The sequence below is a fragment of the Pezoporus occidentalis genome, unplaced genomic scaffold (assembly GCF_034315485.1).
Source record: "Pezoporus occidentalis ecotype Australia unplaced genomic scaffold, CSIRO_AGI_Poc_V1 ctg28, whole genome shotgun sequence".
NCBI classification, from domain to species: domain Eukaryota; kingdom Metazoa; phylum Chordata; class Aves; order Psittaciformes; family Psittacidae; genus Pezoporus; species Pezoporus occidentalis.
Genome location: NW_026914718.1, coordinates 158,433 through 174,573, shown reverse-complemented (window position 1 = coordinate 174,573; position 16,141 = coordinate 158,433). Strand labels below are relative to the sequence as shown.

The window sequence follows — 16,141 nt, the reverse complement described above, 5'->3', positions numbered from 1 at the left end:
ACATTTGAAATTTGATCTTTATGACTGTGCCATTGTCTGTTGGTTAGGATAACCAGTGGTAACCGTGGTGAGCATAAGCTTGCCTTTAAGAAGACAACTTCTGATTCCACAGTTTTAAGAAGTGTTGATGATTGGGAAGGGGGGGATTGAGTCAATGTAAAGCATTCCTAAATATTTAACTGAATTTAAAATCTCTTTTCATCTTTTGTGTAGGTGAGTAGTTTTCACTCAAATTAAGCCTCATTTCCACTTGAGCGAGCAGGTGGATTATGTTATGGGACAGTAAAGGGTGACACAAGGAAACTCCTTGAGGAAATTGTTGAACTTGATTTTTGCATTATATATCTGACTTTTAAAGGTATTGGTGGCTTTTTTGTTTCTTTCCTGGATAAATTCCTTGACTTAATGATATTCCAGACATGGAGTTTTTAGAAGTTTTGACAGAAGGTCTGGACAGAGTTCTCCTGGTCCGAGGCAGTGGACGTGAAGTGATCACCATTTATTCTTAACCTGTTTGCTCATTTTGGTCAAATACACCTCCCAAATGAGAAAACAAAGATCTTTGCCACAGTTGGAGCAGCTTCATTAAGAGTTCTAGTGCATTGAAAATTACCTGCAAGCTGAATCTTCTGATGGTGTGTTCTGGTTTATTTTTTTTTTCCTGTTAAAAGGTTGTATTTAAATTATATTTTAAGAAGATAGGCTTATGTAGAAAATATTTCTGTAGTGAATGAGAAACGGTGGCTGGGTTAGAATATTCACATGTAGCATATTCTGACACTTGTTAAACTGTGGTGAAACACAGGAAAAATTAATGCAATGCTGTGTTTAAACATCTAGAAATGCAAGCCGTTTTTGATTGGTTTAATCTTTGTTCTGCATCGAAACAAAAGGGAAAGACTTTAGGAAAAGTTAGCTTCCTCCCTTACCAAAATGCTGCTATGTTGCATCTGTTGGGACTAGTCCTGGCCCAGGAAACTTCAGGCAGAAATATATACAACCACTCAAACACATATATTATGTGCATAGAGTGTTTTCCCTGAAGTTCATTATTTGCCATACTTGTTTTAAATAACATTTCCCTTTTTAAAGTACTTTGGTAGCTGAAGCCTCCCAATGGCAGTAACAGTAAATTGGCAAGTTGTGTGGGGTTTCTTCATGAGCTACTAGCGGTTATAGTGTATTGCATAACTATACCAGTGGAGCCGAAAAGCATCCAACTCGTAGGAAGGCTGTGGAACAGTAACTCTGCCTGGCTGCAGTCATGATTGTAACAGTTGATAAGCCACAGCAAGTTGGTTAATGAAGTGCAGTCTCTTGTTTTGAAATATGTATATTTTGAAAATGTTCTATGTATGTGCTGCTGTTGAAAATAAAATCTGCTTTTCTGAACCCATTGAGCCCATAAGCGTGCTTCAGTTGGAGTCGTTGAACAATGCTGTGTTAGTGCTCAACAAAAACTTGATTGCTTCTGTCAGAATTCTGCTTCTTTTTGGACACTGTTAAGTTTTCTAAATGTTGCTTAAAACCTAAAGTGGGGTTTATTTTGAATATTGGACGATGTTTCTATTCTAAAAAGAGTGGTTTTATTGAAGCATATATAAACTATTCTTTTATAGTACAGTCGACACCTCTGTTGCTCAGACTGGGATAGCAGGGATGCAGGGCCCAAATACCTGGCTAGGCTCAAGGCCAGTGCTTTTATCCTAGCTCTCCTGGGCAAAGCAAAGTTATAAACAGCAAAAGCTGAAAGCAGCCCATTGCCAGCCCCTGCAGTTTGATGCACATCAACAGAAGGAACACAGAAAGATAATCAGGTGGCCTGTTGAACTTCAGATGGTTCATAAACACTGCTGGGACGCACTACAAGGCAATGCTGCACTTCAGAAGGCACTGGGTGTAGGTTTAATCTTCAGGGTAGGCTTAGGTTTATGTAGAAGCACTCATAGGTACCCTGGGAGCACACCAAAGTCCTTCAAGGCCTTTAGGTACAATGAAAGACACATGTATCAAGTACATGAAAAGGCATTCTCAGACCACTGGGGAGAAAACTAGTTGGATACCTCTGGTGCAATCCAAATGGCTCTTTGTTTTTCTTGTAACACACTAAAAGGCACTCGAGGTCCGTGGTGCAGGGCCATAAGCAGGCATTCATAGATGACTGTGCTTGGCTCTTGGTAAGGATTCAGTTCTGGGTTAGGCACTCAGAGGCTGCTACAGGTGGGGTCTTTGGTTTCCTTTGGTGATTTTGGTTTTGGGCTTTTTATTGTTCAGTTTGGAGGTTTTTTAATGGCTTTGGGGTTCAACTATTTCAGACCAGGGTTGGGAAAGTTTGGGGTTTCTTTTACCGACTGTTAAAAATACATCTGTTTAGTAGAGATTCGATAGAGAAATTCTTGGTGCTGACATGCCTTGAAGATGAGAGCCTTTAGGAGATAAGATGGCCTGATTCTATGAGGTAAGAGTTGCTTACTCATTGTTCCTTAAAGAACTGATTGACAATGAGATGTCATGGGTTTAGCCCTGACAAATCCTTTTGGATATGCTCAGTAGGCACTTTACTAGTTTGGCACCAAAATCTCTGAATATATTGTGCCTGTCTCCCAGTCTGTCACTGCAAACACCTAGTAGTAGTTGCAACATCAAGAAGGAAAATAGGGGATTGCTGTCTTTTGGGGTTTGCTGGGGCTTTGGGGGGATTAGACTTTACCTATTGCTAACACAGACTTCTCATCCCTAACACATGAGAACGTGTATTCAGCCTCAAATTCCCCTCCCAGCTCACTCACAGCTCCGTTAGCACTCAATGTTCTTTCTCTATATAACCCTCTGCTAGATTAGGGTTGGTTAGATTAGGTTTAGGGGTTAGGGTTAATGTTGGGGTAAGGGTTAGGGGGGGCAGGGTAAAGGTTAGGGTTATGTTGGGTTAAGCCATTAGAGTTACAATTAGGGGTAGGGTTAATGTTAAGGTTAGGTGGGGTTTAGGTTTAGCCAATAGGGCTAGGGTTAATGTTGGGGTTATGGTAAAGGTTAGGTTAGGTTAGGTTAGGTTTAGGGTGAAAGTTTGGGTTTAAGCTGTTAGGGTTATGATTAGGGGTTAGGGTTAATGTAAGGGGTAAGGGTTAAGGGGTTAGGTTTAGTGTTAGGGTGAGGGTTTGGGTTTAAGCCGTTAGGTTTCCGGGTTATGGGTTGGGTTATGGGTTAAAGTCAGGTTTATGGGTTGGGTTATAGGTTCAGGTCAGTGTGAGGTTATGGCACCGGGCGCAGCGGGAGCCGTCGGGGCGCAACGCCGGTTGCCCTGGTTACCGTCCGCTGAGCTGGAGGGGCGAGTCACGTGAGCGAGCCGCCGCCAATCGGAGCGCAGCTCGGGCGCTCGCGAGCCTTCGTTCTCCATGGCAACCGTCAGCCCGTAGGCCGCGGCCTGAGCGCCGGTGGAGGGGCCGCCATGGTGAGTACCGGAGGCTCCGGGCTCTGTCGGTCGGGGTACCGCAGTGCTGCCGCCGGGGGGAGCCGCTCCGCGTTGCGGTGGGCAGGGAGGCGGCCTGTCGTCGTGCGGGAGCCGATCATAGAGGGCTGCTGCCGCCTCCGCCGTGACCCCTGTTGGGCCCTGCGGAGAGCAGTGGAGCTGGTAGGATGTGGCGCCCCAGCTTGGAGATCACGAGTGCCTCTGGCCTGCGTTTATGTATTTGTTTATGAGCTTAATTTCTTTTTGGGGCTGCTTTCTATATTGTGAGGTTTCAGCACTGGTGCTGGCATGTCTTCCTTTCCATCTGCAACGAGCAGAAACTGTTTATCTAAAGAACACCCAGCAACAGCAAAGGAAACATTAGTTGAGCTTTTCACGTGATTTCACATTTGCACGATGTGGAACACTGTGGGGAGTCATCAGACTTGAAACCACGCTGTGAGAGCTTGTTTTATCTACTGCCGTTGGTGCCTCCTACACTGCCTTTAATTTCCAGGCAGTCGAGATGGGTACTCAGGTTTTCAGCGGTGTCCTTCCAGTATTGCATTTGCACTGGAGCGACCCTGTGCAGTTGGATTAACAAGGACAAGGTGCACAAGTTAACTGCCTGAGTTATTGCATGCAACACCAACAGTACTAACCAATAATACTATAGTCAATGAAATGGACTTCACCTTTGGTTGCCTCCAGTCATAAACTCACATTCGTGCCCTGTTGTGCTGCTTGCACGAGTGAGGTTTATTCTAATAGAATTGGCCATGCCGATACTCCCTCTTTTGAACTAGAGTCGTGCATAGAAAGGCCAGTTAGCCACGTGTAAAACCACTTCTGTCTTAATTTGACCTGGGGATGGGTTTTTTCTGGGCAGTAGGCTATTCAGAAACAAATTCAACTTATCACTCACTTAAGGTTGTATGGGAAGCTTCAAACTGACAAGGAAACATAATATACTTTCCTGCATGTTTTTATTAGTACATCTATAAATGATACATCATTTAGCTACATTATATATTCATACATGTAATACAAAGACAAATTTATCTAAGAGCTTTCCCTCCACTACAGTCCTTCTGGTTATGATCCCCTGATTGTGTCTCTCTCTGATTTTGTATGACTTTCCTGAGGGTACTGGTCACTTGAGGCCCTCCTTCCATGTACTGGTGCTTTTAAAGAAAGGAGCACGTATGTGAGGTATATATAAAGATTACAAGTATGAAAATATGGTTGTTTTTTACCATACTAGTTAATGTGCACAAAGACTAGTCAGAAGGCAAGTCTCCACAATGCTTCTGCTCCTTTTTACTTACTATATATTCATCTTTGTGCTTATATCCTTGTCCACAGGCAGAGCTAGGCCTTAATGAGCACCACCAGAATGAAGTCATCAACTACATGCGCTTTGCTCGTTTCAAGCGCAGCCTGTGTCTCAAGACAGTGGATTCTTGTTTTCAGAACCTTAAGGACAGCAGGTACCATGGGGGGTTACTTCTGAAGAATGAGGCAAAATGTGCTAGCAGCAGGTGCAGGCTTAAATGCTTAATGGGGTGAATTTTCTCTGCTTACATTTGTATGATGTTCTTAGTGAGGAAGAAAGACCCAATAATATTCCAAATGTTACAAATCAGCTTCAAAAGGACTTGTTCAGAGTCTTAGGAATTAATGTAGATATTGTCAGCATGTCATTGCTTTCCATTTTGCTTCTCATGTCTAAAGTTGATGCAAGCCTGCAGCAGAAGTAATACAGATTTCTATGATTCTGTTCTCTTAATACTTCTGCAGACTTGCATCATCTTTAGACATCAGAAGCAAGATGTAATGTCATATTCATGGTTGTAATGTTTCCAAGAGAAAATTTAAGTACAACAACCAGTCAGTAGTGCCATGGTCATTGTTTAACTAGTCATAGTGGATATTTTCAGAAGGACATTGCAATAGGTAAGGTTGATATCTGTATAGTGAGATCTCATAACAATGCAAAACTGTTAACCTTTATCATACATGACTCATCTTGACTGCTCTGTTTAGACTGGTTGAGGAGACCTTCACAGTCGATGAGGTGACAGACATGCTGGACGGACTGCAGACTGTTGTACACAGTGAAGTGGAGTCAGAGCTCATAAACACAACTTACACCAATGTGTTAGTTCTGCGGCAGATCTTTTCGCAGGCTGAGAAATGGTACCTGAAGTTACAGACGGATGTCTCTGAACTGGAGAATCGGTAACATACGTTAGGCTGTACAGAATGCCTTTCAGTGATAAGAAAACTCCAAAGGGTTGATTATTCACATTCTTTTCCTAACCATAGAAACCTATTCTTTTACATTGTATCGATGATAAGTCTTCCATCTATGTAGTATCAAGGTACACAATAATTTCACATTTGTTGGGAAGATGTTTTTACTGGTAATGCTTTTACTTGAATTAATCAGTTAAAGAGCAAGTGATAGGATTTGATTAAAACCCTTTTGTTTTTTGAGTAGATTATATTTTAATCAAGGGTGCTAAATCATATAATTCTAATGCATATACCATGCCATTTCATGACATGATCTATTGCACTTATTGCATGTGCATAGGTCTTCATTCTGTACTTGTAATGAGAATCTTACATGCAATAAAGAGCATAGCATCAGCTTAGTAAAATGTGTTTCATAACATAGTTCTTCTAGTAAATAATTGCCTTCCTTCTTTTTCTTTTCAAGAGAATTGTTGGAGCAGGTTGCTGAGTTTGAAAAGTCAGAATTTATATCTTCGAACAAGAAGGTAGACTTTTATTTTAATTAAATCATAATCATGTCATGTGGAGTCATGGCAGGTGTTGAAAATGCTTAGTACTGGCTCCTCGTGCTTTAGAGAGAAAAAGCTAAACACAAATAAAACCTCCTTTTTCAAAACAATCTTTGAAAGTCTCCAAAAAGTGGCATTTTGCAGTTCGGCACCAATGCTCACACTGAATTGCCTTGGCTGCTTCCAGATTGTGGGTTCTGCGCATCCAGGGCATGCCTCATGATCCTCATCCCAAAATCAGCCAGACTAGGGATGTGTTGGAGCATCTCATTCCCTTGGAACTGGGACATTCACTTGTCCCAGCATGGAATCAAGAGCTGAGAAGATTCCTCAGTAGAGCTGTGACTCTAACTTATCTTGCATGATTATGGTTGCACCTTACTTGGTTTGTAGTGTAAAGGTATATTTAGTTAATATATATTATATTTGAACACTTAAAACACTATTTGGAGCTTTTATAATTGCTCAAATATTTTCTCTGTTTTCCTTACTCCTTTTTCTTTTAATTGCTGTAGCATTGGTAGTCTTTTGTAAATTCAAGTTTGCAACCCTTTTATGTCTCTGTGCATTGTTTTCATTTAGCTTTAGCTGCAAGTGCAGAATATAACTTTGGAGCCAAGATACTGGTAAAAAATGAACTAAGAAAAAGTTATTTACAAAAGAAAGCCAAACTGACTGTCAGTAGTTGTTTTACAGGTTACAGACATACCTTTCTTCCTCTTAGAAATCTGTATAATTTACATCTTTAACCTTTATTATTTCTTTAGCCCAGCACAGACCTCATTAGACCAAAACTGGCTCCATTAAATGAAGGTGGGACAGAGCTGCTAAACAGGGTAAGAACTTGTCTGTTTGTGCAGTTGTGATCAATGACCATTCTGCTTATTCAGCTGAACTGGGTAGCTGTACAGCAATATCCTTATAACATGCCTGTTGCTGTATAGATGTCAAGGCAGTATACCCCAGAATATAAATTAAAATGCTAATAAATTAATAAATATTATAAAGCATCTTAAATTTATTGTGTGGTTATGGTCTCTAACACGTATTGCAATATTGACCTTCCTTTTGAAAAGACGTTTTGGCCTTTGAAGTTATTTGGATTTCCATTTAATCAGGTAAATTAGTAGAAACCAGTGTTCAGTTTGTTCTGTTCAGCTAGCTGGCTTTCCAACAAGGAAGTAAATTAGGATATGTAGCTGGCTGAAATAATCAGGTTATCAAACATTCTGTATCACTTTAAGTCAATCTTATTACATTCAGTCTTTTTCCTTTTGTGAGCTGGTTAAATTCCTCCCAAAGAAACAAGCATTTGAAGAATTTAGAATTGACTAGTTTTGAAAACATCTCATTTCCCACTTGCTAAAGATTTTCATAATTCCAAAGCACATTCTACTATTTAGTGTTATCAATAGTTTTTATTAGGTATTGAACTTGCTTGGTTCAACTGAACTTCCTTCAAATGCCACGCTTCTTCCAATACACTTCTAATTTATGAGCAGACAAGATATCTAGCGAGGAGTTGTGTTTTCTGTCTTCCAGCCTGCATTACCAGAACGATCCCTTAACATAAATAAAGTGGTCAAGAATTCAGATTTGTATTTTAGTTCTAGATCAATGTAGTTCCCTTTCAAAAATAATTTCAAAGTCTGTTTCAGAACAGTTTATGTTGAATTTGTGCATCTGATGGCTTTGTTTTCCCTTAAAAATAATTCAAAGTTACATGGTGACTTCACTCGGACTGATAAAATGTGGTTATTTCCTATGACACAGAACATGTTCAAAAACTACGTAGATGAGGTCCTCAGTGACTGATATGCTTTAGTGGTGTTCTTGGCAGTTCTGGGGTAATGGTTGGACTTGATGATCTTAAAGGTTTTTTCCAACCTAGTTGATTCTGTGGTTCTGTGAGATGCAGTAACACAGTATTTGCCTCTTTTCAACAGGAACTAAATGAATTTGTACTTGCTTGTTGATTGAAAGCATAAATGAACAGCAATGAGACTTGTCTCTCTGAACATGCAATTTTCTTTATTTAGTCTTGACACTAACAAGATGCTAAACTTGCAAATCTCAGTTCAGTAAAGCATATGACAAGTTTCAGTAAGCAGCCCTACATATTACAGTGCAATTGGAGACTTCCATTTTTGCTGATTGAGGCAAAAAACCTAATCAATAAACGGATTGCTGATTTCTGATGAAGGCTGTTTTGATAAGCATTTTGGAGCTTTCCTAAGCTATGAAGTGTGTTTTCTTACCTGCAGTATTTGGAAAATGCAAAATGGCATGAGTATTCACAACCTTCTTTTCATTCATTAACCCAAAGACAGTTGCTTCTCTCCAAGAAGAAAATGAAAAATTGAAGACCAGACTCAAGACCGTAGAAACACAGGTAAGTTGGATACTTACTGCAGTTTCCATACTCAGAATTATCTAAATGAGAATCCCATGATTATTATTCTTATGTTTTCGATTAAAATATGTTTCTGAGGTTTTACATTTTCTATGTATCACAGGCTACAGCTGCACTCGATGAGAAGGCCAAGATAGAGAAGTTACTGAAGGATTTACAGATGATCCAAGGCGATCAAAAGGTAAGTATAATTAAGATTTCACCCACTACCACCCCTGTTTAACACAACTGTTGCCTGTACATCTAAGAAGTCGGTCTGTATCATGTGTTTCTTTTCTTGTGTCCCACAGACCATGATAAATTATTATCAGAAAGCATTGTTCCAGTTACTATCAGGAAGTAGCATTGCAGAGCTCATATTCTCAGGGGTGATATTTGTATTACCAGATAAAATGTATTTCTGTTTGTTTCTTCCCATTTTACTAATGAAAGAATCATATCTAACCTGGGTTTTATAGCAATAATAAAACACTAATTCTTTCAAGCACTTGTTACACTTGATATTGACGTGGACAAGACAGACTTGTGGCTCTCACTTCAGACTTTAAAAACCTAAATACTTATATGGAAGTATCCAGTGTCCTGTATTCTTAAGCATCAACTAAAGCTTTGCTGCAAATGAGTCAGATGGCAAATGCTTGATTTTACATAGTTCTGCCCCTATCAGCATACAGTCAAAATGGCTTCACCTTTATTTGTACTACTTGAGGTTATTGTTTTTTGTAAGTGAGGATTCAAACGTGGTGAGTTGCTGCTGCAGGGAAAAAGCCCAAAACATAAGCTAGAAGACTGCAGGTTGACACAGATAAATCTGTTCAGGACGCACAATACTGGTTTAAGTTTGTACCTTTATTTCGTCAATAATTAGAATTCTCTAATTAGAAGTTTATCCATGTGTGATTTTTTTCCTGAAATTTAAAGCATTTATGTTCAAACTTTTAACAAAATTAGAACATTTTAATCCCATCATTTTGAGAAACTGACTTTTTGAAGTTCCCACAGTATTTCCAGATTTGGAAGTGAAGTTAAAGATCATAAAACATTTCCACTTCAGTTTTCGTATTTTAATCCTGATTTCTTTTCATTTTGCTTTCTAACTGGTTTATGGTATGTACTTGGCTTCCTTAATATGTTGTAATTTTATCTAGTCACTTTCAAAATCTGTAGTCAATAATATTATTTATTGGGAAACTTGATTTAGAAGTCATGGAAAATATTTTCTTTGTTTTGTTGAGCTGTAAATTATTACAGGTTTAAAATATCAAAGGGGTTTATTAAATCCTGGCCAGTAGTGAGTGTAGTTTTAAAAGAAAAGAATCTCATCCTACTTTGTGGTTAAACAGTAATTGGCCTCAGTGTCAGGGCTGCTGAGTATCATTAGCTTTCATGTCCTAATTTGCTGCTTCTTCAGCTCCTACATTTTCTATTTACAGGCATATGTAAATATATTGTTGAAACTAGCTAGTAAGCAAAGTAAGCTTTTCTTCTGTAGAGGTACTATTATCAACTGGTTTCCTATGCTCAAATCTTATCCTCCACACAGAAGGAGCAGACCTTTCTTCGTTTTAGTTGTTTTGTTCTTTTTAAGGCGCTGCTGGTTCAGCCTCATCCTGAGTCATGACATACTTGGGAGTTTGAAGCTGAGCTTTTGAACCTGAGAGGGGTTTTGTTCTTTGTTCTTTAATGCAAATCCATAGAACAGTTACATGAATATAATGTTTTATGACCCAGAACTGATGGCCAGAAGAGTGTGGATTGTTTCTTCTCACAAGGAAATGGGAAGGTTGTTTCACAAGCAACAGTGGAGGCTCTTTTTATAATGCATGTGAGAACAGTGCAGTATTAGTACCTGGTTGATGATAGTACAAGCCTTAACACTTTCATCCTTTCCTACCTGTACTACACCGATGGCTTTTGAAATGCCTGTGGTACTTTACTAAGTAATTTCTCATTATATGTTTCATCCTGTGGCTTCACCTAATTCCTAAAGAAGTGATGTACAAGAACTTGAAATCTCAGCTTGGCAGAGAAAACATTCCAGCCATCTCTAAAGTGTATTGGTTAACAATTTTTTAAAGTTCTAAATTAGTAAGTGCTTTAACTATTTTTCTGTATTTTAGTTAAAGCACTTTGAATTTAAGCTTTACAGGAGTAACTTGAACATAATTATTAAAAATGAATACATACCCACTTCATGTGGGATTTTGCACTTGACATTTTATTTTGAAATAAAATATTTATGTTTTATGATTTAATTTTTATAAAAACATTTTGACATTTTATTTCTTCTCTGGCATTTGACCCATTTTAAATATTTCTTTTGCTGAAGACTAATGCAAACCAGGATATCGCTGAGCTGGAGAATAAAGTGGCAGCTTTGAAATGCCAGTTTGAGAAGACTTTGAGTGACTCTACTGCAAACCAAAAGTTCTTGGAAGAGGACTTGGTGACAACGAAGCATGACTTGCTGAAGGTTCGGGATCAGCTATCCACAGCTGAAAAGGTTAGCATGTTGTAAAGATGAGATCCTTACTCACATTTTAAGTAATTAGTAGTTTAACAAGCAAAGGCTACAGGATGCAGAGTTCACCGAGTCACACTTGTGCCTGTGTATTTTTGTTATTTCAGTGGAAAACCGCATTATAAAATAACAAAACCACAACTAACTGCGTTATTACAACTAGATGAATCATAGAATGGTTTATTTTGGAAGGGACCTGAAGGTCATCTAGTTCTAACCCCCTGCCATAGGCAGGGACACCTTCCACTAGAGCAGGTTGCTCCAAGCCCTGTCCAACCTGGCCTTGAACACTGCCAGGGATGGGGCAGCCACAGCTTCTCTGGACACCCTGTTCTTAAAGGGGTACCTAAAAATTTCTGCTTTTTTTCAATTTTGGAATGAAAAGTGTAGCCCCAGTCTTCAGAAGACTTTTAGTCTGATTTAATTAGAAAATAAAGTTTCTGTTTCTCTGTCTCTCCTGGTGATCTCATTTGAATCTGCTAGCTGACCTCATCTAAATTGGACTGAATTAGAGAAACCACTGGCTTGAAACTTGAGGAGGAAAAGGAAGTCATTTTTTAAGAAAGTGTGTTAGCCTGGGTTTCAGAAGATGTAAATAATGTGTTGATGTTGTTATGTAGGAACTGGAGAAGAAATTTCAGCAAACAGCTGCCTATCGCAACATGAAAGAGATTCTCACTAAGAAGAATGAACAGATAAAGGATCTACGTAAAAAGCTTTCCAAGTAAGTGGTGCTGTTGTGTCTGTCCCAACAGGATCCTGGTTCTAGATCCATGTTCTGCTCCCATTTGGTTTTTATTAATGTGAAGCTCTCTTTAAAACAGACTATAAATTTTCCCTTAGAAATCACTTCTAGTAGGCTGTTCCCTGATTTTTGGCCCTCCAGTCCTTTTAATGCATGTTAGGACTGCAACAGGACTGATGTGTGCAACAGCAGCTACAGTGTAGCAAAGAATGGGAGAATTTAGTATGGAGAGGATGCAAAATACTCACAGGTGTAGTAAAGCCCCCAGCTGCTACACACAGAGATATAAATGGGAGAGGTACCAGATGCTTTGGCATTATCTTACTTCTTCCACATTTGTTTATGGGAATGAGAAGTCTGCAGGGGTAAACCTCTGTTGAGTAAGGAAAGATGCAGCCTGGACATTACATGTGTAGAAGGCTTGCATTCTGCAAATGTCAAGTGAACTTTGGCAACATGGATACTTAGGCCGATGCTGTAGGAGGACAGAGGTGGAACTTAACTTAAAACTTCTGTTTAAATTTCACTCTCGAGTTTGGGATTTGTGGGGAGGTTCCTGGTCATTCCCTCATTCTGCTGCTTGGTAAACTGGCCAATTCTAACAGGAGAAAAGAGTCCATACAGTTGTCTGCTCTAAGTCATACACTTGGCCTTGACAGGAATGTGTCACTAGTGGGAGTAGTTTATTCCTTGGGTTTAACACTTTCTTCAGAGACAAAACGTCGCTTGGGTGTTTTCTGCTGTTTTAATGATTTATTTTGTTTTTCTTTATCTTCAGATACGAGCCAGATGACTGAACCATCTGATCTCTCAGAAGCTGCCATAGAAAGAAAAAGTAGACTGATACTATTTTTCAGTGATTTTGGGGTTGAATAGTATATTTTTTGCTTCTAGTGCTTCAAATAACTTTGTATTAATACTTAATGACACACTCCTACCTTACTTCCTTGTAAATGTTTGATTTACAGGTTTCTATAACATGATTAGTTTCTCTAGTCATGTTGCTCACCATTGACATTCCTTGAGAAATAGCAAAGAGGAGCTTACTGAAGAACTGAGATCATTCCCTACAAAGAAAGTTTATTTTTGTTAAGAAAAGGAGAAAAAAGGGGGAGAAAAAAAAAAAGAGGCATTAGGGTTTCTTGCAGTTACTTGTCTGCAGTTGATGTAGCCGTGAAGTGGCATTATCTGTGCAAATTCCAACAGTGGAAGTAAAAAGGAGGAGGCAAAAAATGGAATGTGCTGATGGTCAGTAACACTTTGCTAGAGCGTGTTCATTAGATAGTGAGACAAATATGCTTTCTAGTGGAAATACTGGGCCCTTTCAAATGGAGACACTAACTGAAGCTAGGCTTTTTCACTTGAATTTATTTGAAACAAGTATGAGCATCAGAAGGCAGGTTCTGATTTTGCCAGTATTCTTAACATTAAGACGATAGTCTGAAACACATGGGAGCAACTAATGGAGCAACTTTCTTGGGATTCTTGGAGCATTCCTTTCTTAATGTGACCTCACCAGAAAACAGCTTACTTCTCCCAAGTCTTTTACTTGTAATCTTCTGCCTTGCATTTATTTGGCAGCCTCTTAGTAGTGCTTTCAACGTGTTCATCTGTCCCCGTTCATATGTATGTTGTATTCTATTCCAAATAAAAACATTATGTTTTCAGACATTTGATCCTTAAGGAGCTGGTTTCTGTAGGAATGTTTTGTGTAGTTTTCTTTTTAGTATCTGCCGAAGGGAGCAGCAGCTCAGTGAAGAATCTTGCTGGAAACATGAATGTGTAAAATACAGATTCATAGAATCACAGAATAGTTAGGGTTGGAAAGGACCTTAAGATCATCCAGTTCCAACCCCCCTGCCATGGGCAGGGACACCTCACACTAAACCATCTCACCCAAGGCTCTGTCCAACCTGGCCTTGAACACCACCAGGGATGGGGCATTCACAGCTTCCTTGGGCAACCCATTCCAGTGCCTCACCACCCTCACAGTAAAGAACTTCATTCTTATATCCAATCTAAACTTCCCGTTTAAGTTTTAACCCGTTACCCCTTGTCCTGTCACTACAGTTCCTAGTGAAGAGTCCCTCCCCAGCATCCTTATAAGCCCCCTTCAGATAACAGTTCTCTTTTCATTGAGCTAGGTGCAGTATTTTGCCACGGTCATCTGCCAGGCACTTAGATTTCAGTCCAGCCAGAATGCTCTTAAGATTCCTCAGTTTGATTCCCCTTTCCTGATATTATCAAGGATGGCTCTTGGCTTTTGTGTGATACCAAATGTTGTCAGACCACCGTGAAAGGATTCTTAATGCCTCAGGAAGAAAACATGAATCACCTTGGGGTGTCAGGTGGCTGAATGGATCAAGCTTTAAGAAGCTGAATCTGTGTAGGAGGATGTGCCTTTTAAAATGTATTAAAAGAATAACTGTCATTTGAAGGGAAGTTTGTGTGTGAGCAGGTAAGGATTGTTGTCATCGTTGTTATTGTAAGTATTTCTGAACGGCTTTGAGCAGATAGTATGCCCATTGGGGTTACCCTGTGACTGTTAACTTTGACTGTCCTAGCGATTCCTGCCCTGCTCTGTCTGCCCCTGCAGCAGCCCTCCTTATCCGAGTCTCCTCGCAGAGGTGTCCTGAAGCATCAGGCAGCCCGTTTGGAGCCAGCTCTTCAGCAGATGAAGGTGAGGAGATGCACACCGTTCTGTTTCAGCGGACTTAGTATCTGGAGGCGTTACTTTTAATTATCGGTTTTAGGAACCTGGTAATTGACTCTGTCCGTGTTCAGGGTTGCTGACACCGGTGCGGGACTGACAGGGCAGCTCACGGCTGACAACTGCTGGTGAACAGGAGAGCTGCCCGCAGACCTCCCCAAACCGCAGGCAAGCTTTAACGGGGCGCGAAGGGGCAGAAGACAGAGAGAGCTGCCTGAAGAGGCCGGGTGTCTCTTTCATTTTAGTGTGGTGCCAGTGTGTGACTCTTCTTTTGCACAGGCTAACCTAACCCTACCCCTGATTCTGTGAATCAGAGCTGTGTTGAGTTCACCTTCATGGAGGGAGTACCCTCAATGACGCCATCAGAAGGGGGATACAGGTGTGGTGCTAAAGGAAAGCAAGGGAAATAATAGGAGCTCTTCTCAGGCATGCCTTTGGTGGGGAGCTGAGGTAGTGCAAATCAGTTTTAAGGTAGATAAGAGGCTGGAAATGACTTCAGGGTACATGCCTTAAGGGCATCATCTGCAGTTTGGAGCTAAGAAGCAAGTAGCAGTGATGAGCTGGAAGGAATAATTGCAATCCTAATAACTGCTTAGAGGAGTAACCGTAATTGCTGATTGCACAGAGCAGTCACCCACAGTTGTCGTGGCCGGTGAGGTGTCAAAGATCTGGAAATTCAGGTGGATTCTTTCTTCCTTCTCAAGTAAGGAAACGTGGAGCTTAGAACAGCAACTGTGAACAGTGAATCCAAACAGCAAAAACATATGTGGGAGCTTCTAATCTGCTTCCCTTGATACCATCACTGAACATTTGCATAGGCTGCAGAGACTCCTTCATCACATCCCTTTGATAATCGTCTAATACGCCAACAGCCAGCATGTTTCCATTTGGAAGCGAGTGCCTCCAGGAATGGCAGATTCTGAACACCAGAGCTGACACCCCATAGCAGTTTGTGATCCCAGCTGCTTATGAGACCAACGTTTGTGGGAGAGGAAGGATTCATTTCATTGCACCTGAACATCCTGATCTGGCCTGACCCGACCCAAGGCCACCACCCATCTCTGCCTGCACAGCCTCCCCAGTCCATTAGTAACCTAGTTTGAAATGTAATGGGAAGGAGGTACAGAGCCAAGGAAATGTTTAACTTGATTATGCTCATCAGTGGCAGTAATCTATACACACAGAAGCATCCCCAGGGCTAGTGGTGTGCTATTTTTAAGGCTGTCCTGCCTGCGAGTTGCTAAATGCTCGGTTATTTATAAGCATCGTTTGTAATAAATCCCACAAGCAGTGCTGGGCATTTAAGTTCTTAATCATTTGCAGTAGTTTTGTTGGTGTGGGACAGCTGACACATCTGTAGCTTTTCAGTGGGTGTCTTTCAATTGTACAGCTCATGGGTCTAAAAATACCTTGGGTTTTTCCTTCCAGCAGAATTTGGGGTTACCCATGAGACATTTCCAGCTAGCCCTTAGCTGGCATGTTGCAGTTCTGCAGGCA

The 16,141-nt window shown here is 40.4% G+C and overlaps 2 protein-coding genes across 2 annotated transcripts in view; both read left to right on the top strand.

The window, feature by feature from the left end:
- The window catches only part of LOC134167071 (solute carrier family 12 member 7-like), a 56,383-nt gene extending 54,990 nt beyond the window's left edge, over positions 1–1,393 (top strand). Inside the window, exon 25 of the mRNA XM_062625317.1 lies at positions 418–1,393. Coding sequence (XP_062481301.1) covers positions 418–509 — 92 coding nt within the window. The 3' untranslated portion in view covers positions 510–1,393. The remainder of the gene's footprint in view (positions 1–417) is intronic.
- A 1,956-nt stretch (positions 1,394–3,349) lies between these two features.
- Positions 3,350–13,077, top strand: LZTFL1 (leucine zipper transcription factor like 1). Its single transcript, XM_062625333.1, has 10 exons — positions 3,350–3,448; positions 4,811–4,935; positions 5,492–5,686; positions 6,171–6,231; positions 7,023–7,091; positions 8,582–8,647; positions 8,772–8,849; positions 10,998–11,171; positions 11,810–11,913; positions 12,713–13,077. Exons 1-10 carry the CDS (start codon positions 3,446–3,448, stop codon positions 12,729–12,731), a joined length of 894 nt encoding a protein of 297 aa, XP_062481317.1. The 5' UTR covers positions 3,350–3,445; the 3' UTR covers positions 12,732–13,077.
- The last annotated feature ends 3,064 nt before the right edge of the window (positions 13,078–16,141 follow it).